The sequence below is a fragment of the Oncorhynchus clarkii genome, unplaced genomic scaffold, assembly GCF_045791955.1.
Source record: "Oncorhynchus clarkii lewisi isolate Uvic-CL-2024 unplaced genomic scaffold, UVic_Ocla_1.0 unplaced_contig_1599_pilon_pilon, whole genome shotgun sequence".
NCBI classification, from domain to species: domain Eukaryota; kingdom Metazoa; phylum Chordata; class Actinopteri; order Salmoniformes; family Salmonidae; genus Oncorhynchus; species Oncorhynchus clarkii.
The window spans coordinates 60,679-88,227 of NW_027260980.1; the positions used below are offsets into that span (position 1 = coordinate 60,679).

The following is a 27,549-nucleotide window of genomic DNA, read 5'->3' on the forward strand; positions in this document are numbered from 1 at the left end:
CTACTCCGTCCCCTGGGCTGCTCTCTCCTCTCCAGCTTCAGCTCTGGAGCTCAGAGAGACCATCTCCATGGCATTGACATAAAGATCCATGTTGCTCACCCTGTTCACTCTCTTCTGCCTCTTGGTGGGCTAGGGAGACACAGCACCAACAGTCAGACATATCTCCATTCTCTCTCCCTCCCTCTCCCCCTCACCCTCTCCCTCTAGTTTAAATGACTTGTAACGTCTGAGTAAATGTCTTTACCTTGTAGTACAGGTAGGAGGTGGTGATGGCTGTCAGTAGGATCAGCAGCACTACAACGTGTCTGATGATGAAGGCTGGCAGAGGAGAGGCTGCAAACAGAAACACCTTTGATGAGGGGACTGATCATCATCACATAGATCTGTGGGAAATCTGTCAATGACAAAGTTATAAGTCTGGTTCATGTTCAGTTACCTGTGATGGTGAGGGAGAGGAGCTCACTCTCAGAGGAGAAGTTATGAGCGAAAACATAATTGTCATAAACACAGCTGTAGTTCCCTTGGTGGGAGTCATCTGCAGCAGGGAAGAGGAAGGCAGCAGAGTGATTGACAGCTGGCTGGGTCTGGGTTCTGTTGGAGCCGTTGAACGCGAGGAGGAAGGAGCCTCCTGGGTACTGTGGCTGAGTGGAGCAGGTGATGGTGAAGCTGTAGCCCCTGAACACCTCGGGCCCCTGGTGGCCCCTGGAGACCCCTCCCATTGAGTCAGTCAGGAAGATATCAGGCTGGACCAGGAGATCTGTAACAATAAAAGAGAACAAGAAAAACCTCTTCAACTAGTTTCCTATAGATATGACAATAACATCAGCATGTAACAGTGCCAGCCACCCTCCCTCACAGGGCAACATGAGTAGTGGGCCTACAGTCACTGAGACAACATATGTTGATATCAGGCTGAAGCAGGACATCTGGAACAAGAGGAGAGAAAAAGAAAACGTAGCTCCTCAACTACTGTCCTCATTTAGATATGACAATAACATGACATGTGACAGTGGTAGTGAGTAGAGACGTTCACTGAGATAACACTCAAATACAAAAGCATTCTGGGATATTTAAGTTGTATTTGATTCCTACTTGACTGAGTGATCTATTTAGTAAAGCAGACTGACAAGTTAAACAGTCATCATGAGAGGTGCAGAGGAAGTTGTATGAATGAAGGAAATCAGTTGAAAATGTTTCTTGTTATTACCTGAGCAGATCACTGTGAGTCCAGGAAGGAGATCATCTGATCTTCCACACTCCCTCAGTGAAGACTCAGGACCATAACAGTAAACTCTAAACCCTCTAGTGGTGATTCCAGGTAGTACTGAAACTGTGGAGCCACAACCCAGCTGTCTACACACTACTGCAGCTACATCCTCCTGCTCCCAGTCTTGAGTTCCCACAGTCCTCCAAGCTCCCTGGTCGTACCACTCCACTCCACCAGCACAGCGACTGCCTCCTCCCACCAGCCTCACATCATCAGGCTCTGAGAAAAGAAAAGAGAGAGACAGTAATCTTACTATTTTCTCACTAAAACACACCTTTATTGTCTCTCATATTCTTCACTCCAGGTGAGAAACAATATTGATTGAGTGACAAACTGTTTCTTACCTGAGCAGGTGAGTCCAACAGCATTACCAGGTGGGCAGGTGTTGTGTTTTCTGTCTGAGGTGTCACAGTCCAGGAGACGGGACTCTTTGCCTTTACACTGGAACTCTTTATCCCAGGTCTGACCCTCACCTCCTCCATAGAGACCCCCCTGTAGAGCTGCAGGAGCCCCACAGCCAAGCTCCACACAGACTACCTCTGCATCCTGCCGGTCAAAGTCAGCTTCACACACTGAGGCCCAGGACTGATTGGACTTCACCTCCACTCTCCCAGAGCAGAGACCAGCTCCATCCACAAGCCGCACAGACTCTGGAGAAAAAGAGTTGGTTGAACATTCAATCAGTTTTGTTGATGACACTGTCAAGGACTAAACACAAATATGTTGGATAAAAGATTGTAGTTTGCTATGTTTGATACTGTAAGAGGTAGAAATGGGTTCTTAGTCACTCAGGATCGGGTTGGGAATAATGCAGGCAGGAGACAGGAATAAGTTCACTTCACTTTATAGAAAATAAACAGCTGGACATCCATCAGGCAGCTTCACTTTCAGTACCATCTGAACTACAAGGTCTGATGCTGTATGTCAGGGTCAGGATGGGCCAAGAGTAGAAAAGGTTACTGGTTATGATGACATCACTGGTGAGAACTTAGTGATAAAAATATATTCTCTCTCCATCTTCCTCTCCTCCTCCCTCATTCTCTCTTTGTGACAGTGGTAGAGGGAAGAGACTTTCACTGAGATAACACTCAAATGCAAAAGCATTCTGGGATATTTAAGTTGTATTTGATTCCTACTTGACTGAGTGATCTATTTAGTAAAGCAGACTGACAAGTTAAACAGTCATCATGAGAGGTGCAGAGGAAGTTGTATGAATGAAGGAAATCAGTTGAATATAATTATAATATCTTGATATTTCCTGATCAGATCACTGTGAATCCAGGAAGGAGATATAATACATGGACTAAAGTATGTGGAACTCAGCAGTGAGTTTTTCATTCGAGGACAGACAATTCTTACACTTCAAGCACTTCAACACTCAGAGGTCCGTTCTGTGAGATTGTTTGACCTTCCACTTCACGGCTGAGCCGTTGTTGCTCCTAGATGTGCCACTTTGAAAGTCACTGAGATCTTCATTAAGGACATTTTACTGACTGTGTTTGTCTATGTGTTTGTATATGCAGATTGCATGGTTGTGTGCTTGATTTTATACACCTGTGGCTGAAATAGCCAAATAAACTAATGTCCACTTACTTTTGGCCATATAGTGTATCTTGTTAATACCTGAGCAGATTACTGTGAGTCCAGGAAGGAGATCATAACTTCTGGAACACTCCCTCAGTGAAGACTCAGACCCAGAACAGTAAACTCCAAACCCTCTAGTGGTGTTTCCAGGTGGTACTGAAACAGTGGAGCCACAACCCAGCTGTCTACACACTACTGCAGCTACATTCTCCTTGTTCCAGTCAGCTCCCACAATCCTCCACTCTCCCTGGTCGTACCGCTCCACTCCACCAGCACAGCGACTGCCTCCTCCCACCAGCCTCACATCATCAGGCTCTGAGAAAAGAAAAGAGAGAGACAGTAATCTTACTATTTTCTCACTAAAACACACCTATATTGGATCTCATATTCTTCACTCCAGGTGAGAAACAATGTTGACTGAGTGACAAACTGTTTCTTACCTGAGCAGGTGAGTCCAACAGCATTACCAGGTGGGCAGGTGTTGTGTTTTCTGTCTGAGGTGTCACAGTCCAGGAGAAGGGACTCATTACCTTTACACTGGAACTCTTTATCCCAGGTCTGACCCCCACCTTCTCCATAGAGCCCCCCCTGTAGAGCTGCAGGAGCCCCACAGCCAACATCCCTACAGACTACCTCTGCATCCTGCCGGTCAAAGTCAGCTTCACACACTGAGGCCCAGGACTGATTGGACTTCACCTCCACTCTCCCAGAGCAGAAACCAGCTCCATCCACAAGCCGCACAGACTCTGGAGAAAAATAGTTGGTTGAACATTCAATCAGTTTTGTTGATGACACTGTCAAGGACTAAACACAAATATGTTGGATAAAAGATTGTAGTTTGCTATGTTTGATACTGTAAGAGGTAGAAATGGGTTCTTAGTCACTCAGGATCAGGTTGGGAATAATGCAGGCAGGAGACAGGAATAAGTTCACTTCACTTTATAGAAAATAAACAGCTGGACATCCATCAGGCAGCTTCACTTCAGTACCATCTGAACTACAATGATCTGCCCATGAACATCTCCCATAAACCAATATGACAAACACAAATATAATGTTTAAATACATCTGACATCTCTCCCTCTATTTAAATGAAATAAAAACACATAAAACATGATACATGGTAATATTGTATAATGTATAAATAAATCTCTCAATATGACCAGTCTCTTACCTGAACAGGTCACAAGACGATAATATCCACCATCACAGACACCACGTCCACCTATGATGTCACACTGTCTAATAGAAGACTCATCTCCATAGCAACTACTATATAGTGTGACTCCTCTTCTTCCATCTTCAAACAGAGGTCCTCTAGATTCAGCTACAGGATTCCCACAACTCAGGTCTCTACACACAACATTAACATCTTTCATGTCCCACAACCTAGAACATAGACCTGACCACTCTCCTTCATTGAAGACTTCCACTGTCCCAGAACAGGAAGTGGTTCCATTCACCAGTCTGACTGAGAGTTCAGCTGTAAACAGCAGAGAGGAAAACACAGTGGTGAGGACAGATGATGACAGTAATTCTGTTATTCTAACAGCAGTAAAGTTTTGTGGTTGACAAGTATTAGTAGTTCCATAAAACACTACTTGTTATTGGGTTTTAGAATGGTTTGTATGGACACATGAATTTCTCCATGTGGGATAATAAAGTTGACTAATATTGAACTGCTATAATCACTGTAGATTTATACTCTACCTACCTGGTGGACTGACGCTTTGAGCCTGGAGATCTGAGGAGAAAGAGAGAGACAGAGGAGAAAGAGAGAGAAAGAGACAGAGAGAGAGAGAGAAACAAAGGAGGAAGAGAGGAGTCAGAGGAAGAGAGAGACAGAGGTTAAATGAACATCAACATGACCTTTCATGATGTGATGGGGAAGACAGGCTTATCGTTGGTATGGTGCAACAACACCCATGTGTACATACACTTTATATACAAAAGTATGTGGACACCCCTTCAAATTAGTGGATACTATTTCAACCTGCCAGATGCATAAAATCAAGCACTCAGCCATGCAATCTCCATAGACAAACATTGTCAGTAAAATGGCCTTAATGAAGAGCTCAGTGACTTTCAACATGGCAACATCATAGGATGCCACCTTTCCAAGTCAGATGGTCAAATGTCTCCCCTGATAGATTTGCCCCGGTTAGCTGTAAGTGCTGTTATTGTGAAGTGGAAACGTCTAGGAGCAACACCGGCTTTCCTCTGTTGCAACACTCACTAACGAGTTTCAAAACTGCCTCTGGAAGCAACGCCAGCACAAGAACTGTTCATTGGGAGCTTCATGAAATGGGTTTCCATGGCCGACCAGCCTCACACAAGCCTTAGATACAAATGGGAAACGCCAAGCGTCAGTTGGAGTGGTGTGAAGATCTCCGACATTGGACTCCGGAGCTTTGACCTCATGTTCTCTGGAGTGATGAATCATGCTTCACCACCTGGCAGTATGACAGACAAATCTGGGTTTGGCTAATGCCAGGAGAAAACTACCTGCCCGAATGCGTAGTGCCAACTGTAAAGTTTGGTGGAGGACGAATCATGGTTTGGGGATGTTTTTCATGGTTCTTAACGCTACAGCAAACAATTTGATAAAAAATATATATTTTTAGTACTCACACATGAATCATATCCTGTTTTCAGGTCATGTGTTGTTTTAAGCCAGCAGTAAAAACACACTGACAGGACAGTTCCTCTTATGGCCACTAGCTGGTAATCTGGTGTCACAGACGCAGGACTGTAGACCAGAAAGAAGCATTGTCCCAATTATCTCTCCTTTCTCCTAATGTGTGCACTTGGTCCCTTCACTGAAATGACTGGTAAACTAAATATGGTAGAAACACATAATTGAACCGCTCTCCTTGAAGTTCTTGATGATCTGATAAATGATTTATTTAGGTGCAATCTTACTGGCAGCAATATCTTGCCTCTTTTTCTGCAAAGCAACGATGACGGCGCGTGTTTCCTTTTAGGTAACCATGGTTGACAGAGGAAGAACAATGATTCCAAGCACCACCCTCCTTTTGAAGCTTCCAGTCTGTTATTTGAACTCAATCAGCATGACAGAGTGATCTCCAGCCTTGTCCTCATCAAGACACACCTGTGTTAACGAGAGAATCACTGACATGATGTCAGCTGGTCCTTTTGTGGCAGGGCTGAAATGCAGTGGAAATGTTGTTTTGGGATTCATTTGCATGGCAAAGAGGGAATTTAATTAATTGGAAATCATCTGGTCACGCTTCATAACATTCTGGAGTATATGCAAATTGCCATCATACAAACTGAGGCAGCAGACTTTGTGAAAATTCATATTTGTGTCATTCTCAAAACTTTTTTTTAGTTAATTACATATACATGATTAGCTCAATCAGGTGATATTAATTACGGATAAATTATTTCATAGAATAGCATGTCATAGCAATTATTCCGGCATAGCCAAAGACACGACAACACACACACACACACACACACACACACACACACAAACACACACACACACACACACACACACACACACACACACACACACACACACACACACACACACACTTTTACATTGACAATTGACTTATTCTGCTCTGTTCTTCATGTACATATCTACCTCAAATACCTTATTATTATCTATCCTGATGTCTAGTCACTTTACCCTGCCTTCATGTACATATCTACCTCAAATACCTTATTATTATCTATCCTGATGTCTAGTCACTTTACCCTGCCTTCATGTACACGTGCATTCAGACCCTTTGTCTTACAGCCTTATTCTAAAATTAATTATATCAAGCTACACACAATACCCCATAATGACAAACAAAATTGTATTTAGATTTTTTTGCTAATTTATTAAATGTAAAAAAACAGAAATATCTTATTAACATAAGTATTCAGACCCTTTGCTATGAGACTCGAAATTGAGCTCAGATGCATCTTGTTTCCATTGATCATCCATGATTTGGAAAGGCACACACCTGTCTATATAAGGTCCCACAGTTCACAGTGCATGTCAGAGTAAAAATCAAGCCATGAGGTTGAAGGAATTGTCCGTAGAGCTCTGAGAAAGGATTGTGTTGAGACACGGATCTGGGGAAGGGAACCAAAAAATGTCTGCAGCATTGAAAAGTCCCCATTTAAGTGACTCCATCATTGTTAAATGGAAGTAGTGTGGAACCACCAAGACTCTTCCTAGAGCTGGCCGCCGGCCAAACTGAGCAATCGGGGGAGAAGGGCCCTGGTCAGTGAGATGACCAAGAACCCGATTGTCACCCTGACAGAGCTCCAGTGTTCCTCTGTGGAGATGTGAGAACCTTCCAGAAGGACAATCATCTTTGCAGCACTCCACCAATTAGGTCATTATGGTAGAGTGGCCAGATGGAAGCCACACCTCAGTAAAAGCCACATGGCAGCCGCTTGGAGTTTGACAAAAGGCACATAAAGAATCTCAGACCATGAGAACTGAACTGAATGATGAGCATCATGTCTGGAGGAAGCCTGGCAAGTCAAGTATTATATATCTGTTGTATTTTTTTAATACATTTGCAAACATTTCTAAAAATCATTTTTTTGTTTGTTATTATGGGGAATAGTGATGTCGGTGATGGAGCATAGGGGCGGCAGGTTAGACTAATGGTTAGAGCATGGACTAGTAACCAGAAGGTTGCAAGTTCAAATCCCAGAGCTGACAAGGTACAAATCTGTTGTTCTGCCCCTGAACAGGCTGCAACAGAATAAACACTAAAAAACACATCACATTTAAATAGCTGTAATAACTTATCTCTCTGTACACTATTCTGATTAGATGCTATTTAATGCTGAGTTTGGACACAGGTTTCTATAGGAACACTAAGGCACCTGGACCACATATTGAGATGTGCCTTTTGTTAAGTATATCAGTTGTCACATAATGTGACAGTTGTAAGACTGTTAACAAAGTAGCTGAATTGTCAAAGACCGTAGCCCGAGGTCACCCAAAGATAAGTAATCCAGAACTTTCTCTTGTAAAGAATTACAAATCTACCACTTTCATATAAACCCCTCGATACACAGCAGAACACCTACACTGAATCCATCCAACAAACATCCTGATTTGTTTTAATGAACACTTTTTATGACACTAAAATAACCTTCAACTACAGTATATATGAAGGGATTGTTGTCATTGTTACATTATATAGGCTACAGGAAGTTATATTCTTCCATTTTAAATAATTTGAATCCATCCTCCTTTTATGAAAGAAGAACCCTGTTGGAAACCCTTTTTTCTAAGAGTGACATCACAATACCCCATAATGACATCACAATACCCCATAATGACATCACAATACCCCATAATGACATCACAATACCCCATAACAGCTGAATAACCCTGTTGGAAACCCTTTTTTCTAAGAGTGAATTCAACAAGTTCAACCTGTTCAGGTGCCACCATTTCATTCTGAACTCCAACATGACGTGACATTTTCTAAATTGTTTTCATATTTAAATTAAATATCCTGATTTGTTTAAACTAACACTTTTTATGACACTAAAATAACCTTAAACTACAGTATATATATGAAGGAATTATTGTCTGTTGTGACGTTGTATTAGTTAATGTGGCGACTGCTGCTCATCGAATGATTAACAGGTTATAATTGCGTGATTAAATTAATCAGGAAATGATTAACTCATTAACCTGTGGCACCATGGGAAAATCGTTTTTATTGAGTTTCTATTTCCCAAATGAACTCAAAGAATATCAGAATATCGATTTTACAACAGTCGCTGAACAATCAATTTCCTCTACAGTCTCATTCTGAACGTCGCATAATTCGGGAATCTGCACAAACCCGGGTCTCACCAATGAGTCTGGACCAATTTTAGTTGATTATTTATTTACTAGCAAGCTAAAATGATAATATTGTCAAGATCGTCGTATGAGTGAGACCAAGGCGCAGCATGGGAGGCGTACATTCTCTTTTAATGAATGAAACACTTAACAGAAACAACAAAACCAACAAAACGTGAAGCTATACAAAATAGTGCAGACAGGCATCTAAACATAGTCAAGATCCCACAAAAAACAAAATGGAAATGGCTGCCTAAATATGATCCCCAATCAGGGACAATGATAAACAGCTGTCTCTGATTGGTAACCATATCAGGCCAACATAGAAATACAAAACCCTAGATGAACAAAACTAACCCTAGATGAACAAAACTAACCCTAGATGAACAAAACTAGAATACCCACTCTCGTCACACCCTGACCGAACCAAAATATTTAGAAAAAACAGAGCTCAGGGCGTGACAGTACCCCTCCTCCAAAGGTGTGGACCCCCCACCGCAAACCTGAACCTATAGCGGGAGGGTCCAGGTTGGCATCTACCCTCGGTGGTGGCTCCGGTTCGGGTGTAGCCCCCGCTCCCTACGCTGATCCCTCCGCTTCTGTTGAACTGGACCGTGGATCATCGCCATTGGCTCTGAACTAGGAACCACCGCTGGAAACTGTCGCCGGAAGCTCTGGACTGGGAACTGTCGCCGGAAACTCCTCTATTTGGCATGTTATGCTTTCGCCGTAAAGCCTTTTTGAAATCTGACACCGTGTTTGGATTAACCTTTCTGATCTCCCCATCCCGGATCCGGGATCGTGAATACAGACTCAAGCTCATTACCATAACGCAACGTTAAAACCTCTTACTTCTACCCCCTCCTTTTTTGAACATTCTGTTAAAAATCGCGCAACTTTTCAGCGTCCTGCTACTCATGCCAGGAATATAGTATATGCATATGATTAGTATGTGTGGATAGAAAACACTCTGAAGTTTCTAAAACTGGTTAAATCACGGCTGTGACTATAACAGATCGTGTGTTTCATTGAAAAACGCAAGAAAAACTGCTCTCTGAAAGCTAAAAATAATTTCCATAAGTCACTTCCATGAGTTGTTAAAAGAGGACAAAATTTAATATCGACCTGCATGCAATTCATACAAATTCCACACGATGGCGCCATTGTCGTCATTTTCAATTGAATTATTTGTTGGAAAATCCATCTATCTGGCTTCCGTTCCTTCCAGTCTTCACCCGGATGTTGTTAATGTGGACATTGGCAGCCATTGATTTGCAAACGAGGAGCTATTGAATATACATCGCCCTGTAATCATTTTGATAGATTATAAACGTTTACTAATACCTAAAGTTGGATTACAAAAGGATTTCGAAGTGTTTTGTGAAAGTTTATCGTCAACTTTTTTAATTTTAAAAAATTACGCAGCGTTTAAAAACGATGTTTTTTTCTGAAAGACACAGCTTCCATAGAAAGCTATTTTGGGTATATATGGACCGATTTAAACGAAAAAAAGACCCAATAGTGATGTTTATGGGGCATATAGGAGTGCCAAGAAAGAAGCTCGTCAAACGTAATGAATGTTTTATATTTTATTTCTGCGTTTTGTGCTGCGTCGGATAAGCAGAGTCTTTGTTTACGTCGCATTCAGGCATTTTCAGGTGGTGCATGCTATCAGATAATACCTTCTCATGCTTTCGCCGAAAAGCATTTTAAAAATCTGACTTGTTGGCTAGGTTCACAACGAGTGTAGCTTTAATTCAATACCCTGCTTGTGAATTTTGATCAAGGTTTGAGTTGTAACGAGTACATTTAGCATTTAGCGTAGCGCATTTGCATTTCCAGGTGTCTACTTGAGACATCTGCGTCTCAAGTATAGTCAAGAAGTTTTAACTATTCATGAAAATCGCAAATGAAATGAAATAAATATGCCATTTCTCAAGCGTAGCCTTTTGTAAACAACACTGTCATCTCAGATTTTCAAAATATGCTTCTCAACCATAGGAAAACAATCATTTGTGTAAAAGTAGCTAGCTAGCGTAGCATTTAGCGTTAGCATTAGCGTTAGCATCCAGCACGCAACATTTCAACAAAAACATAAAAGCCTTCAAATAAAATAATTTACCTTTGAAGAACTTCAGATGTTTTCAATGAGGAGACTCTCAGTTAGATAGCAGATGCTCAGTTTTTCCAAAAAGATTCTTTGTGTATTAGAAATAGCTCCGTTTTGTACATCACATTTGGCTACCAAAAAAAAACGAAAATTCAGTCCTCAAAACGCGAACTTTTTTCCAAATTAACTCCATAATATCGACTGAAAACATGGCAAACGTTGTTTAGAATCAATCCTCAAGGTGTTTTTCACATATCTCTTCGATGATATATCGTTTGTGGAAGCATGGTTTCCCCTCTCAATCAAATGGAAAAATACTTGCACATGGCTTTGCGCACCAGTTTCGACGCAGGACACCAGGCGGACACTTGGAAAATGTAGTCTCTTATGGTCAATCTTCCAATGATATGCCTACAAATACGTCACAATGCTGCCGACATCTTGGGGAAACGGCAGAAGGTCTAAGCTTATTCCTGTCGCATTCACAGCCATATAAGGAGACATTAGAAAACAGAGCTTCAGAAATTCTGCTCATTTCCTGTTTGACGTATCATCTTGGTTTCGCCTGTAGAATGAGTTCTGGGGCACTTACAGACAAAATCTTTGCAGATTCTGAAACTTCAGAGTGTTTTCTTTCCAAAACTGTCAAGAATATGCATAGTCGAGCATCTTTTCGTGATGACAAAATATCGCGCTTAAAACGGGAACGTTTTTTATCCAAAAATGAAATAGCGCCCCTAGAGATGCAACTGGTTAACAAGAAGTTCATCTTAAACCGATGTATAACACTTGTATGTTATTCATTTTTATGATGAGTATTTCTGTTTTTGAATTTGGCGCTCTGCAATTTCACTGGATGATGGCCAGGTGGGACGGTTGCGTCCCACACCCCTTAGAGAGGTTAAACGTAAAACACGTAGTTACATTCTAGCTGCGGGTCCAGTTCCAACACTATGTGTAGGCCTAGCTGAGGTGACCCGGAATCCCAAGTTTCGGCTCGATAGGTCATTCGAAGCCTGAGCAGCGACCTTAATTGGTGCTGAAAATCCACTTTTTCCGGGCTTTGCTACGGTCCGTCTGTATGGGCCGAGGTGGGTTCAATGCACCTAGTCCTGTGACTCTGGGACTTTTGTAAATGTTGTCATTTTCGCATTGGTCAAAATGATTTGAAGTTATTGCAAATGTACAAGGCTGTGTCTCGGTCTGAGAACCTAATAGAGCCACATAACTCACAGTGCACTATCGACTTAAGCTCTAGAAAAGGGTTCTAAGGTTTCAGAGCTCTAGGTCTGACGGTTCTTTGATAGTTCAAACGAAGATAACTATTGCAGGCTCTGTGTGTCTCTAAGCCCCTCACTGTCACACCATCCTTGCTGTGTGTGGGTGTGAGTTTTTCTTGGAAATTTGATGGGAGAAATGACTGATTTACAGTTCATGAGGGTTGCCTAATCACACAATTGAAGTTTTGGAAAGATGTGACTTTTTGAACCCTTCAAAACAGCCCCTATGACCCCAATTTAAGGCACTCACGGTTGGCACAGGAAGCTTAAAGTAAACACATATCCTCGTTGGCGTAGGCTTTTATAGAATCGTGAGTTTTAAGTCTTTACGTTAAGAACTGACTGATTTACAGAGGGTTGAATGCAGTGTTTTCACAAATTGCAGGATGGGTATATCAAAACACCTTTAGGGTGAATTTAACCACTTCCGGTTGCTCCAGGAAGCTTAGAATCAACACAGGTAGACCTCATAGTGGCCTGATGGATGGTCATCGAAAACAGGTTCATAAGGCAATGATAACCCACATAGGCTTCAGGTTGAATTTAGGGGAGCAGGCAATGTATTCCAATGGGGAGAAAAGTCATTGCAAACTGTTTGATGTAAACACCCTGTTTTCACTGTTAAGGGTTAATGCCACACGGTTAAGGTTAGGCTTGCACAGATCGGGAAGACCTTAGGAACGTTCCTGAGGTTGACTTGTGCTTCTAACCCTAACGGTTCTACCACTGTCACCCAAAAGCACCTGACATTTAGGCCAGGCTTCATTTTGGGCCTTCTTTTTGCACGGTCGCTGCGGTCAGACTGAGTGAGCTATGGTCAAATGGGGCGTCTCATTGAACTCAGCACGGCCTAGAGACTATGGTGATGCCATTTGTTTCCCTTTCTATGATGATTTAAGCTTCTCCATTTGGGGATTTCAGCACTATTTGATGGTAAAGTTCACATTTCCCCTTTGGGATATGAAGGTGACAATAACATTTTCATGTTGATATCTGTAGAGGCACATGTGACCCTGAATACATGGCAAAAGGAATTTTGAAAATGGCCTGCACAAAAGCAGAGTTAGAGGATAACCTGTACACCCATGTTATCCTTAGGGATAAACTTGGATGTGTCAGGCTACATAAACCGGTGCACGCAGCCAGAATAACTCTGTGGCTAGTCCACCCCAACCTCCCCCCGATAAGCCCATTGAAAACGGCGTGTCTCTGTGTAACCCAGATGCCACAATATGTCCAAAACATCATTAAATCCCTACTAGTCAGGCTTCATTCCGGGCCTGTTATTTGCACGGTCGCTACGGTCAGACGGAGCGAGCTACGGTCAAATGGGGCGTCTCCTTGAACGGCACGGCCTAGAGACTACGGTGATGCCATTTTCCAAAACTTTTAGTGTTGACTTCAGTCTGTAATTTTGATGATGGTTGTTCACTGTTTAAACTTATTGCAAATACACAAAAGTCAGCCAGCAAGTCAGCGTCCATCAGTCAATAAGATATCATTCTGACACCAAACTGATACAAACTGACACCAATCCCACTTTGTCCAACTCGTTTAAAAGCCAACTATCACATATTTCAGAGCAGGCCCAAAATTCACAGCGCCTTCTGTTTAAACCATAATAAAAAAATAGAACAATTAGTTACATTCTAGTTGCGGGTCCAGTTCTGACATTATGTTTAGGCGTAGCTGAGGCGACCCCGAATTCCAGGTTTCGGCTTGATAAGTCATTCGGAGCCCGAGCAGTGACATTAATTGGTGCTGAAAATCCACTTTTTCCAGGATTTGCTACGGGGTCCTTGAATGAGATATCGGACAGAAACGTTAGAGTCCATCTCTATGGGCCGAGGCGGTTTCAATGCACCTAGTCCTGTGACTCTGGGGCATTTGTAAATGTTGTCATTTTTGCGATGGTCAAAATGAATTGAAGTCATTGCAAATGTGCAAGGCTGGTTCTCGGGCCCGAGAACCTTCTAGAGCCACATAACTCACCGTGCACGATCGACTTAAGCTCTAGAACATGCATTTAAAGATTCAGAGCTCTAGGTCTGATGGTTCTTTGTGGTTCGAATGCAGGAAACTATTGCAGGCTCTGTCTGTCTGTCAGCCCCACACTGTGTCACTTCCCATTGACTGTGTGTGATTTCAGAAAATCACAGAAAGTCACAGAAATCACGTAGAGCTCCGAAACCCGCCTTAACGGATTAGTCTGAACACGCCGCAACAGGATCTGTCACTTTTTTGAAGAAAGAAAATACAGTTCTTTAACCATAATCAATTGTACATTGTGCGATGTCTCGTAAATTACGATAGATAAATGGCTTGTTGTCTTTTTCCTAACACCATAGGGTCATGTACTTTGACGTGAAGCGGTCAAATGAGCGCTGTTTTTTACCTTTAATCCCAGAAAATGGGCCATAACTCAAAAAGCGATGAGGCCTCGACGCCATCTTGTTTCTGGGCTCATAGCCCAATTGGCCAAACCCGTGCATACCGAGTTTAATCTTCAAAGTCTTTACCATTTAGGAGAAATGGCCATGTCAAATTGGTGATGTTTTGTACATTTGCAATAAGCAGCCAGTCTCCATCTGGTGGAATTTTCCGGAACAGCGGAACTCGTGGACGTCCAGTAAGGGACAGTACATTTGCAACATGGTCATCCTCATTGATCATATGGCAAATGCTGAAAAGTGCCCTTCATGTTGGAAAGGAAGCATTCTGTGAATACTGAAGCATTGCATCAACAAGGTGGCTCTGATAATATTGAAACATTGTTTAAACGAACAAGGCGGCCCGGAGAAACTGAAACACTTTGTATCAACAAGACAACTCACATTGCAACATAGTAGTCAACACAGAGGCAGCACACATTTTTTCCCCCCCGGGCCAGCTTGTCTGTCTGATATTATTGTGTTGAATAAGCAGCATCTGGGTGCTCATTATACTCTAAAAATAGCCCTACATCCACACTATAACTAAATAATTAGGCAAAATGTAATGACGTTATGCCAGCATTATTGATCTGGTCGTCTGTTAATTAAGGAAGGTGGACAAGCAACACTGATGGAGTGAGAGGTAGAAATGCATTATACCAGAGGTAGGTAGACTACAGGTAGGGATTAGGATGACAGAGGATGATGATGTAGGCCCAGAGCAAGAAGTTTATTTTGGGCTCGCTACAGAAGGGTATATCAAACCACTGATACAGTCCTGGACTACTAGGGGGGGAAATGGTTTTCCAAAAAGTAAAGAAAAACTTTTTTGTATTTTTCTGGGGTCACTGCAGCACCCTCATCACACCTACTTCCCTCAGCTATAATCTGTCCCCTCCCCTCCTCTCTCTCTCCACTACTCTCTCCTCTGTCCCCTTCCCTCCTCTCTCTCTCCACTACTCTCTCCTCTGTCCCCTCCCCTCCTCTCTCTCTCCACTACTCTCTCCTCTGTCCCCTTCCCTCCTCTCTCTCTCCACTACTCTCTCCTCTGTCCCCTTCCCTCCTCTCTCTCTCCACTACTCTCTCCTCTGTCCCCTTCCCTCCTCTCTCTCTCCACTACTCTCTCCTCTGTCCCCTCCCCTCCTCTCTCTCTCCACTACTCTCTCCTCTGTCCCCTTCCCTCCTCTCTCTCTCCACTACTCTCTCCTCTGTCCCCTCCCCTCCTCTCTCTCTCCACAACTCTCTCCTCTGTCCCCTTCCCTCCTCTCTCTCTCCACTACTCTCTCCTCTGTCCCCTCCTCTCTCTCTCCACTACTATCTCCTCTGTCCCCTTCCCTCCTCTCTCTCTCCACAACTCTCTCCTCTGCCCTCCTCTACTCTCTCTCTCCACTACTCTCTCCTCTGCCCTCCCCACCCCCTCCTTTCACTCTCTCGTTCTCTCTCTCTTCCTGACATATAGCATCAGGCCTGTTGAGCTTGACTCAGGTCACAGACCTCTGCCATCGACACCCCCCCCCTTCTCCTGCTCTAACATAAGACCAATATTAAATATAATATATACTCTCCTTCATTTACATAGAGACAGATACAATCAATCATTGACACACTGAATATACAACAGTCAGATGCATGACACCATCACAACTTAACTGACATTAGTGCCTGTCCCCAGATGGACAGTTAGGCTACAGTAAAGTACATTTACAGGTGATCACATCATTGTCCTGCTTTGAGACACATTTTTACTGTCTGCTTCCAGTTGCATGTTATTTTACTAACCCTGAAAATTATAATATATCTTATAATATCAAATCATATCTCAGTAACTGTCACAAGTGTATATCAGTATAACAGCATCATACCTGTGCTCCACAACAGGGTCATCAGTACCACTGCAGGAATCATATCTGTCTCTAACTGGGGCTCCACTGAGCGAAACAAGTCTACTGTCATGAAGAGAGGACTGAAGAGTGTGAAATACTGCTAGGCTATATGACTTCTATATCATTACTTCCTTACTAATATGATGTGACAAACCTTTAAGCAGATAAGATCAGTTAAACACACCTACCTACAGGAAACACTGACATTTGAAAAACTCCACAGGAAACTGCTGACAGAGCAGCAAAGTTACACATAGTGTCCTATAATATCACCTCTAACTTTCTACTGCTTGAGTTCACCTCTTCTAGAATATTGGCTTAACGTTCCAGCACCTAAATAGAAACAGTACCAGCACCCAAAATGAGTACTGATGAGGTCTCATGTTAGAGCAGGAGAAGGGGGGATGTGGTGTAGAAGCTAGAGGTCTGTTACCCAAGTCAACTCAACAGGCCTGATGCTATATGTCAGGGTCAGGCTGGGCTGGGACAAGAGAGGAAAAGGATACTGGTTATGATGACATCACTGGTGAGAAGTCAGTGATACAAATATATTCAGCTGATTTAAATGTGAGTTCTTCTCTCCCTCCCCCCCTGTCTCCTTCTACCAACTCAGTCTGTCATTAAGTCCTATCTCTCTCTCTCTCATCTCTCTCTCCCTCCTCCCCTGTCTCCTTCTACCAACTCAGTCTGTCAATAAGTCATATCTCTCTCTCATCTCTCTCTCCCTTCTCCCCTGTCTCCTTCTACCAACCCAGTCTGTCAGTAAGAACTAAACTCAGCAAAGAAGAAATGTCCTCTCACTGTCAACTGCGTTAATTTTCAGCAAGCTTAACATGCGTAAATATTTGTATGAACATAACAAGATTCAACACCTGAGACATGAACTGAACAAGTTCCACAGACATGTGACTAACATAAATTGAAAAATGTGTCCCTGAACAAAGGGGGGAGAGGGTCAAAATCAAAAGTAACAGGCAATATCTGTTGTGGCCACCAGCTGCATTAAGTACTGTAGTGCATCTCCTCCTCAAAGACTGCACCATATTTGCTAGTTCTTGCTGTGAGATGTTACCCCACTCTTCCACAAAGGCACCTGCAAGTTCCCAGACATTTCAGTTCCCAGACATGCCCTAGACCTCACCCTCCGATCCAACAGGTCCCAGACGTGCTCAATGGGATTGAGATCCGGGCTCTTCGTTGGCCATGGCAGAACACTGATATTCCTGACTTGCAGGAAATCACGCACAGAACGAGCAGTATGGCTGGTGGCATTGTCATACTGGATGGTCATGTCAGGATGAGCCTGCAGGAAGGGTACCACATGAGGGAGGAGGATGGCTTCCCTGTAACGCACAGCATTGAGATTGCCTGCAATGACAACAAGCTCAGTCCGATTATGCTGTGACACACTGCCCCAGACCATGACGGACCCTCCACCTCCAATCGATCCCGCTCCAGAGTACAGGCCTCGGTGTAAACGCTCATTCCTTCCTCACCCCTGGTGAGACAAAACCGCGACTCATCAGTGAAGAGCACTTTTGCCAGTCCTGTCTGGTCCAGCGACGGTGGGTTTGTGCCCATAGGCGACGTTGTTGCCAGTGGTGTCTGGTGAGGACCTGCGTTACAACAGGCCTACAAGCCCTCAGTCCAGCCTCTCTCAGCCTATTGCGGACAGTCTGAGCACTGATGGAGGGATTGTGCGTTCCTGGTGTATATCGGGCAGTTGCTGTTGCCATCCTGTACCTGTCCCGTAGGTGTGATGTTCAGATGTACCGATCCTGTGTAGGTGTTGTTACACGTGGTCTGCCACTGCGAGGATCATCAGCTGTCCATCCTGTCTCCCTGTAGAGCTGTCTTAGGCGTCTCACAGTACGGACATTGCAATTCATTGCCCTAGCCACATCTACAGTTGTCATGCCTCCATGCAGTATGCCTAATGCATGTTCAGGAAGATGAGCAGGGACCCTGGGCATCTTTCTTTTGGTGTTTTTCAGAGTCAGTAGAAAGGCCTCTTTAGTGTCCTAAGTTTTCATAACAGTGACCTTAATTGCCTACCATCTGTAAGCTGTTAGTGTCTTAACGACCGTTACACAGGTGCACATTCATTAATTGTTTATGGGTCACTGAACAAGCATGAAAAACAGTGTTAAACCCTTTACAATGAAGATCTGTGTAGTTATTTGGATTTTTACGAATTATCTTTGAAAGACAGGGTCCTGAAAAAGGGACATGTATTTTTTAACTGAGTTTCTCTCATCTCTCTTCCTCCTCCCCTGTCTCCTTCTCTCAACCCAGTCTGTCAGTAAGTCCTCTCTCTCTCTCTCTCTCTCTCTCTCTCTCTTTTCCTCTTCCCTTGTCTCCTTCTCTCAACCCAGTCTGTCAGTAAGTCCTTTCTCTCTCTCATCCTCCTCCCGTGTCTCCTTCTCCCAACCCAGTCTGTCAGTAAGTCCTCTCTCTCTCTCTCTCTCTCTCTCCCTCTCCCTCTCCCTCTCCTGAGATATACTGCTAGGCTATATGACTTCTATCTCATCTCTTCCTTACTTATATGATGTGACAAACCTTTAAGCAGATAAGATCAGTTAAACACACCTACATACAGGAAACACAGACATTTGAAAAAATCCACAGGAAACTGCTGACAGAGCAGCAAAGTTACACATAGTGTGTCCTATAATATCACCTCTAACTTTCTACTGCTTGAATTCACCTCTCATAGAATATTGGCTTAATGTTCCAGCACCTAAATATAAACAGTACCAGCACCCAAAATGAGTACTGATGAGGTCTCATGTTAGAGCAGGAGAAGGGGGGATGTGGTGTAGAAGCTAGAGGTCTGTTACCCAGGTCAACTCAACAGGCCTGATGCTATATGTCAGGGTCAGGCTGGGCTGGGACAAGAGAGGAAAAGGATACTGGTTATGATGACATCACTGGTGAGAAGTCAGTGATACAAATATATTCAGCTGATTTAAATGTCAGTCTTTGTCTCCCTCCTCCCCTGTCTCCTTCTACCAACTCAGTCTGTCAATAAGTCCTATCTCTCTCTCATCTCTCTCTCCCTCCTCCCCTGTCGCCTTCTACCAACTCAGTCTGTCATTAAGTCCGATCTCTCTCTCTCTCTCATCTCTCTCTCCCTCCTCCCCTGTCTCCTTCTACCAACTCAGTCTGTCAATAAGTCCTATCTCTCTCTCTCATCTCTCTCTCCCTCCTCCCCTGTCTCCTTCTACCAACTCAGTCTGTCAATAAGTCATATCTCTCTCTCATCTCTCTCTCCCTCCTCCCCTGTCTCCTTCTACCAACTCAGTCTGTCAATAAGTCCTATCTCTCTCTCTCTCTCTCTCTCTCTCTCTCTCTCTCTCTCTCTCTCTCTATCATCTCTCTCTCCCTCCTCCCCTGTCTCCTTCTACCAACCCAGTCTGTCAGTAAGAACTAAACTCAGCAAAAAAAGAAACGTCCTCTCACTGTCAACTGCCTTTATTTTCAGCAAACTTAACATGTATAAATATTTGTATGAACATAACAAGATTCAACAACTAAGACATAAACTGAACAAGTTCCACAGAAATGTGACTAACAGAAATGTAATATGTGTCCCTGAACAAAGGGGGGAGGGGGTCAAAATCAAAAGTAACAGGCAGTATCAGGTGTGGCCACCAGCTGCATTAAGTACTGCAGTGCATTTCCTCCTCATGGACTGCACCAGATTTACCAGTTATTGCTGTGGGATGTTACCCCACTCTTCCACCAAGGCAAGTTCCCAGACATTTCTGGGGAGAATGGCCCTAGAATGCTAGAATGGGGAGGAGGACAATAAACAACAGAACGTATGGTGCTAGAATGGAGAGGAGTTCAGCAAATAACAGAATGTATGGTGCTAGAATGGAGAGGTCAATAAACAATATATTTAGATTCTCTTCACAACTAGACAGATACAGTACATTTGACCTTAAAGTAAAATCCTAATTGTATATGTACTTGCCTATATAGACACACTTCCCATGGTTTGACAGTAAAAAACTTGCTACAAAGACTATTTTCCTGACTGTCTCTACTGATGGCCTCTAACAGCAGAATAAAATAAGTGGGATATTTAAACAGCACTGAAACAGAGTAGGTTGCTAGTTGACGATGTGTTGTAAATTGTTTCAATGCTGCCGTCTACAGATCTTCTAATGTATTGTAATACCACATGTACCAATACAGTAGAATAGACAGGGACACTGTGTCAAATGATACAATGACCCTCCATCCAATGTTCTGCTGCTGTTGTGCAACATTGTGACGCCACTGACATGTTTACAGGTTGCCATGCCGACGAAAGAGAAGGTGTTTTCATTCTGTAACAAGGCCTTCACTTCAGTCTGGATGGCTGGTTGACTGCAGACAGGTTACACAGTATCAGTGGAGGTGTTAGGCTGTTTCTGCTCTCCTCCCAACTACTAATGGAATTGTCCTGCCAATGCAACGTATGAAAATGTATCCAGTCACTACTGTAAGTCTCTCTGGATAAGAGCATCTGCTAAATGACTCACATGTTCAATGTGTAACTGACAGTTAGACTTACAGGTTATGTCGTTGTCTTTTGTTTGAATTGTTTACGTGTCCGCTGTGCGGGGGAAATGATAATACAAGCGGAACTACGTAGCTAATTGTAATTGTTGTAACGGGGATCCTTATTGTAGCAACACACTTTTGGAGGGAAGGCAATCCTGCGCTGCGTTAGCTAAGTTTTCATGTCATCGGGTGTAGTTCATAAAGGTTGAAGAGTGTATGTTAGGATGAAGTGTGAATTCATGCCAGGACTAATAAGTGTGAAGTTTGATTTCCTCCCTTCTGTAATAAGCAGCCGTATTTTTTCAAGAGGTATTTTCTCCTTTATTCATGTGTTTAATCTGAACCCGTTATAACGCCGGTTAAACTGTTATGTATGTTAGCACTTCAGAGTTATACCAAGCTAATAAGTCACTCGTAAGATAAGGTTGTAAGAGTGTGCTTGACTGTATTTTTCATTTACTTTATAGTTCTCACGGAAGGTGATAATTCTGACTAAAACTACAGAATAAAGCCGCCAGTTAAAATCAAGGAACGGTTGTGCTCGTGGTTACTGAAGGGAGCTACACAATGTAATGTTCAGGTTGACAATATCAATGGAATAGACCAAAGCAGAGCCATGTATTTAGATATGAACAGATATCTCGATGGAGGATAATGTCAGTATTTAGCTACGTTATTAGCTGTTTTGCTCACCAAAGGTGGAACAAAGTGAAACTGTTGATGTCAAAGCCTCAGTTCCGGGAGAGTAATGGGTGAAACCATTCACCTCAGGAAAAGGGGTGATATAAATAACGTTTCCTTTCATTATGTGTTACTGAATTCATTAAAATATTTGCTGCCATTGTAGTAATGTTGGTAATACGAGAGGACTTCGGACCTACCATTTTTGTATTATTTTCTTTGAAAGAACAACTAGTGTGTTTTGAGTGCTTCTCCCCTATTTGGGAAGTTGGTCTGCCCGCTCCTCAGTCTGACAGATATTCTGAGAGCAGGTTCGAGTCCTCTTCCTCTGTACATAAAAACTGTTTCAAACTGTATAACACAGTAGTGGTTTTGGAAAACTGGTTCATATATCCTAAAGTCAATAGCGAATGTGGCTCTGTGTATATTTATTTAGCCGTTCATGAATTGAAGACCTATTTCAGCCAGTTAACCAAGTTGTTGCTGTCTTAGCTAGCCGTGTTAATGACGAGCTAACGAGCACCGTTGGTCTCTGCACTACAATGTCACGCTAGTTATTACCAGCAGGTGATTTACTAGCAGGTGACTTGTTGAAATATTAAGTGAATGTTTATTTTCTTACTACCTTAAAAGGTTTATATAAAAGGGTTGTACTTGTGCTCTGTATTTATGGATTAATATCACTTCACATTGAGGGTTTGTATCAATAACGTTACTGTTGTTCCTATCTAACAGATATCTTGTGTCCTACCTAACCAGTGAACTTGTGGCTGTAACTGTCCTGTCAATGTTAGTGCACTGCTAATTGAACAATAGTGCTGGGTGTCTGTACTATATTAACACTGCTAATCCAACAATAGTGCTTGGTGTCTGTACTATATTAACACTGCTAATCCAACAATAGTGTCTGTACTATATTAACACTGCTAATCCAACAATAGTGCTAGGTGTCTGTACTATATAAACACTGCTAATCCAACAATAGTGCTAGGTGCCTGTACTATATAAACACTGCTAATACAACAATAGTGCTAGGTGTCTGTACTATATAAACACTGCTAATCCAACAATAGTGCTAGGTGTCTGTACTATATAAACACTGCTAATCCAACAATACTGCTAGGTGTCTGTACTATATAAACACTGCTAATACAACAATAGTGCTAGGTGTCTGTACTATATAAACACTGCTAATCCAACAATAGTGTCTGTACTATATAAACACTGCTAATCCAACAAGTGTCTGTACTATATAAACACTGCTAATCCAACAATAGTGCTAGGTGTCTGTACTATATAAACACTGCTAATCCAACAATAGTGCTAGGTGTCTGTACTATATAAACACTGCTAATCCAACAATAGTGCTAGGTGTCTGTACTATATAAACACTGCTAATCCAACAATAGTGCTAGGTGTCTGTACTATATAAACACTGCTAATCCAACAATAGTGCTAGGTGTCTGTACTATATAAACACTGCTAATCCAACAATAGTGCTAGGTGTCTGTACTATATAAACACTGCTAATCCAACAATAGTGCTAGGTGTCTGTACTATATAAACACTGCTAATCCAACAATAGTGCTAGGTGTCTGTACTATATTAACACTGCTAATACAACAATAGTGCTAGGTGTCTGTACTATATAAACACTGCTAATCCAACAATAGTGCTAGGTGTCTGTACTATATAAACACTGCTATTCCAACAATAGTGTAGGTGTCTGTACTACAGGTTCACACTTGAATTAAAGGGGAACTACTCTAAAATCTACATTTCTTAGATTTTTCCCTAAACTCAAACGTGATCTCCTGATGTGGTTTAATCATTGTTATATACAAATAAATAAAACATACAATTGTATTGTTTTTCTGTTTATAAAAGTCCTACTTTGAGAACGAAAACCTGAAATTAAAATTAGATCAATTCTGAAACCTGTTTCTTCGTCAGTTTCTCTGTTTCAATAATTGTAATACTATTATCCTACTGAACAGTACAGCTTGGGTTGGTCTACTATTATCCTACTGAACAGTACAGCTTGGGTTGGTCTACTATTATCCTACTGAACAGAACAGCTTGGGTTGGTCTACTATTATCCTACTGAACAGTACAGCTTGGGTTGGTCTACTATTATCCTACTGAACAGAACAGCTTGGGTTGGTCTACTATTATCCTACTGAACAGTACAGCTTGGGTTGGTCTACTATTATCCTACTGAACAGTACAGCTTGGGTTGGTATACTATTATCCTACTGACCAGTACAGCTTGGGTTGGTCTACTATTATCCTACTGAACAGTACAGCTTGGGTTGGTCTACTATTATCCTACTGAACAGTACAGCTTGGGTTGGTCTACTATTATCCTACTGAACAGTACAGCTTGGGTTGGTCTACTATTATCCTACTGAACAGTACAGCTTGGGTTGGTCTACTATTATCCTACTGAACAGTACAGCTTGGGTTGGTCTACTATTATCCTACTGACCAGTACAGCTTGGGTTGGTCTACTATTATCCTACTGACCAGTACAGCTTGGGTTGGTCTACTATTATCCTACTGAACAGTACAGCTTGGGTTGGTCTACTATTATCCTACTGACCAGTACAGCTTGGGTTGGTCTACTATTATCCTACTGACCAGTACAGCTTGGGTTGGTCTACTATTATCCTACTGACCAGTACAGCTTGGGTTGGTCTACTATTATCCTACTGACCAGTACAGCTTGGGTTGGTCTACTATTATCCTACTGACCAGTACAGCTTGGGTTGGTCTACTATTATCCTACTGAACAGTACAGCTTGGGTTGGTCTACTATTATCCTACTGACCAGTACAGCTTGGGTTGGTCTACTATTATCCTACTGAACAGTACAGCTTGGGTTGGTCTACTATTATCCTACCAAGAGGGGAATCACACAGACTGATCTCAGTTAATTCATACTGTATGTTGTAGTCTGTCCAAGAGGGGAATCACACAGACTGATCTCAGTTAATTAATACTGTATGTTGTAGTCTGTCCAAGAGGGGAATCACACAGACTGATCTCAGTTAATTCATACTGTATGTTGTAGTCTGTTCAAGAGGGGAATCACACAAACTGATCTCAGTTAATTCATACTGTATGTTGTAGTCTGTCCAAGAGGGGAATCACACAGACTGATCTCAGTTAATTCATACTGTATGTTGTAGTCTGTCCAAGAGGGGAATCACACAGACTGATCTCAGTTAATTCATACTGTATGTTGTAGTCTGTCTAATAATTAAATCACACAAGATTGACAGCCTGTAATTTTATTAAAAGCATCCAGTTGATTACATGGCAGTTTAGAGAGCAACATCAAAACAATAATCTACATCATAATCAATATCATAAGATTTATAATCAATAACATTATCTCTATACTACTAACAACATAACACTAATCTACATCATAATCAATATCATAACATTTATAATCAATAACATCATGAGGTAAACAACAACAAACCCCTTTATTAAAAAATGTTTAAAAACACAAAGAATGAACAGATGATTATAATAATACCTGGACTAATAATGGAAACACTTCAAGATAAAGAATCTAAGAGACACTAAATAAGATAAAGAATCTAAGAGACACTAAATAAGATAAAGAATCTAAGAGACACTAAATAAGATAAAGAATCTAAGAGACACTAAATAAGATAAAGAATCTAAGAGACACTAAATAAGATAAAGAATCTAAGAGACACTAAATAACATAAAGAATCTAAGAGACACTAAATAAGGTAAAGAATCTAAGAGACACTAAACAAGATAAAGACATGAAGACAAAGTCAAAAATAAATACATCCTGGAAAACAGATTGAACTTCTCTCTTAAAATAATTCAAACCCCATGTTACCCAAAACCCCATGTTACCAAAACCCCATGTTACCAAAACCCCATGTTACCCAAAACCCCATGTTACCCAGAACCCCATGTTACCCAAAACCCCATGTAACCAAAACCCCATGTTACCAAAACCCCATGTAACCAAAACCCCATGTTACCAAAACCCCATGTAACCAAAACCCCATGTAACCAAAACCCCCATGTTACCCAAAACCCCATGTAACCAAAACTCCTTGTTACCCAAAACCCCATGTAACCAAAACCCCATGTAACCAAAACCCCATGTTACCAAAACCCCATGTAACCAAAACCCCATGTTACCAAAACCCCATGTAACCAAAACCCCATGTAACCAAAACCCCCATGTTACCCAAAACCCTATGTAACCAAAACTCCTTGTTACCCAAAACCCCATGTAACCAAAACCCCATGTAACCAAAAACCCCATGTTACCCCAAACCCCATGTTACCCAGAACCCCATGTTACCCAGTACCCCATGTTACCCCATGATACCAAAACCCATGTTATCCCATGATACCAAAACCCATGTTACCAAAAACCAAAGTTACCCCATACCCCAATTTACCCAATCCCCATGTTACCAGAACCCCATGTTTCTCTGGTGGTAAAAACCAGACTAAATGAATAATGGTGGTTGCAGTCACTCCTTTTAGATTTCTTCCAAGGTTCTAGAAAGATAAACTAATTCTGAACTTGTTATTAAAATTAGAACCACTCCAGGTTTGTCACCACATTTTAAACATCAGTCCACTGCTGACCATCAATTTAAAACACAAAACTGACCTAAGATCAGCATGTAAGGTCATCTTCATTCTCCTCCTACTCCGTCCCCTGGGCTGCTCTCTCCTCTCCCGGTCCAGCTTCAGCTCTGGAGCTCAGAGAGACCATCTCCATGGCATTGACATCAAGATCCATGCTGCTCACCCTGTTCACTCTCTTCTGCCTCCTGGTGGGCTAGGGAGACACAGCACCAACAGTCAGACATTTACTCTCTAGTATCTCCATTCTCTCCCTCCCTCCCTCTCCCTCTAGTTTCAATGACTTGTAACGTCTGAGTAAATGTCTTTACCTTGTAGTACAGGTAGGAGGTGGTGATGGCTGTCACTAGGATCAGCAGCACTACAACGTGTCTGATGATGAAGGCTGGCAGAGGAGAGGCTGCAAACAGAAACACCTTTGATGAGGGGACTGATCATCATCACATAGATCTGTGGGAAATCTGTCAATGACAAAGTTATAAGTCTGGTTCATGTTCACTTACCTGTGATGGTGAGTGAGAGGAGCTCACTCTCAGAGGAGAAGTTATGAGAGAAAACATAATTCTCATAAACACAGCTGTAGGTCCCTTGGTGGGAGTCATCTGCAGCAGGGAAGAGGAAGGCAGCAGAGTGATTGACAGCTGGCTGGGTCTGGGTTCTGTTGGAGCCGGTGAACGTGAGGAGGAAGGAGCCTCCTGGGTACTGTGGCTGAGTGGAGCAGGTGATGGTGAAGTTGTAGCCCCTGAACATCTCGGGCCCCTGGTGGCCCCTGGAGACCCCTCCCATTGGGTCAGTCAGGAAGATATCAGGCTGGAGCAGGTGATCTGTAACAAATCAAATCAGAGTTTATTTGTCACGTGCACCGAATACAACAGGTGACCTGACAGTGAAATGCTGAATACAGCAGCTGTAGACCTGACAGTGAAATGCTTACCTACAGGCCCTAACCAACAGTGCAATTTTTAAGTAAAAAATATATATTATGTGAGCAATAGATTAGTAAAAACAACAGTAAAAAGACAGTGAATATAACCTGTATATAACCTCTCTACTGTATATAACCTCTCTACTGTATATAGCCTCTCTACTGTATATAGCCCCACTACTGTATATAACCACTCTACTGTATTTTGCCTCTCTGCTGTATATAACCTCTCTACTGCATATAACCTCTCTACTGTATTTTACCTCACTACATACAGTAGAGAGGCTATATACAGTAGAGGCTATATACAGTGCCAGCCACCCTCCCTCACAGGGCAACAT

The 27,549-nt window shown here is 42.3% G+C and overlaps 1 protein-coding gene across 1 annotated transcript; it reads right to left on the reverse strand.

Annotated features, from left to right (window-relative positions):
* LOC139402774 (immunoglobulin superfamily member 1-like) lies at positions 1–27,549 on the reverse strand. Its single transcript, XM_071146695.1, has 5 exons — positions 27,540–27,549; positions 26,787–27,107; positions 437–757; positions 245–333; positions 1–129 (listed from the first exon to the last, which is right to left on the reverse strand). The coding sequence occupies exons 1-5, from the start codon at positions 27,547–27,549 to the stop codon at positions 1–3; spliced, it is 870 nt and encodes a 289-aa protein (XP_071002796.1).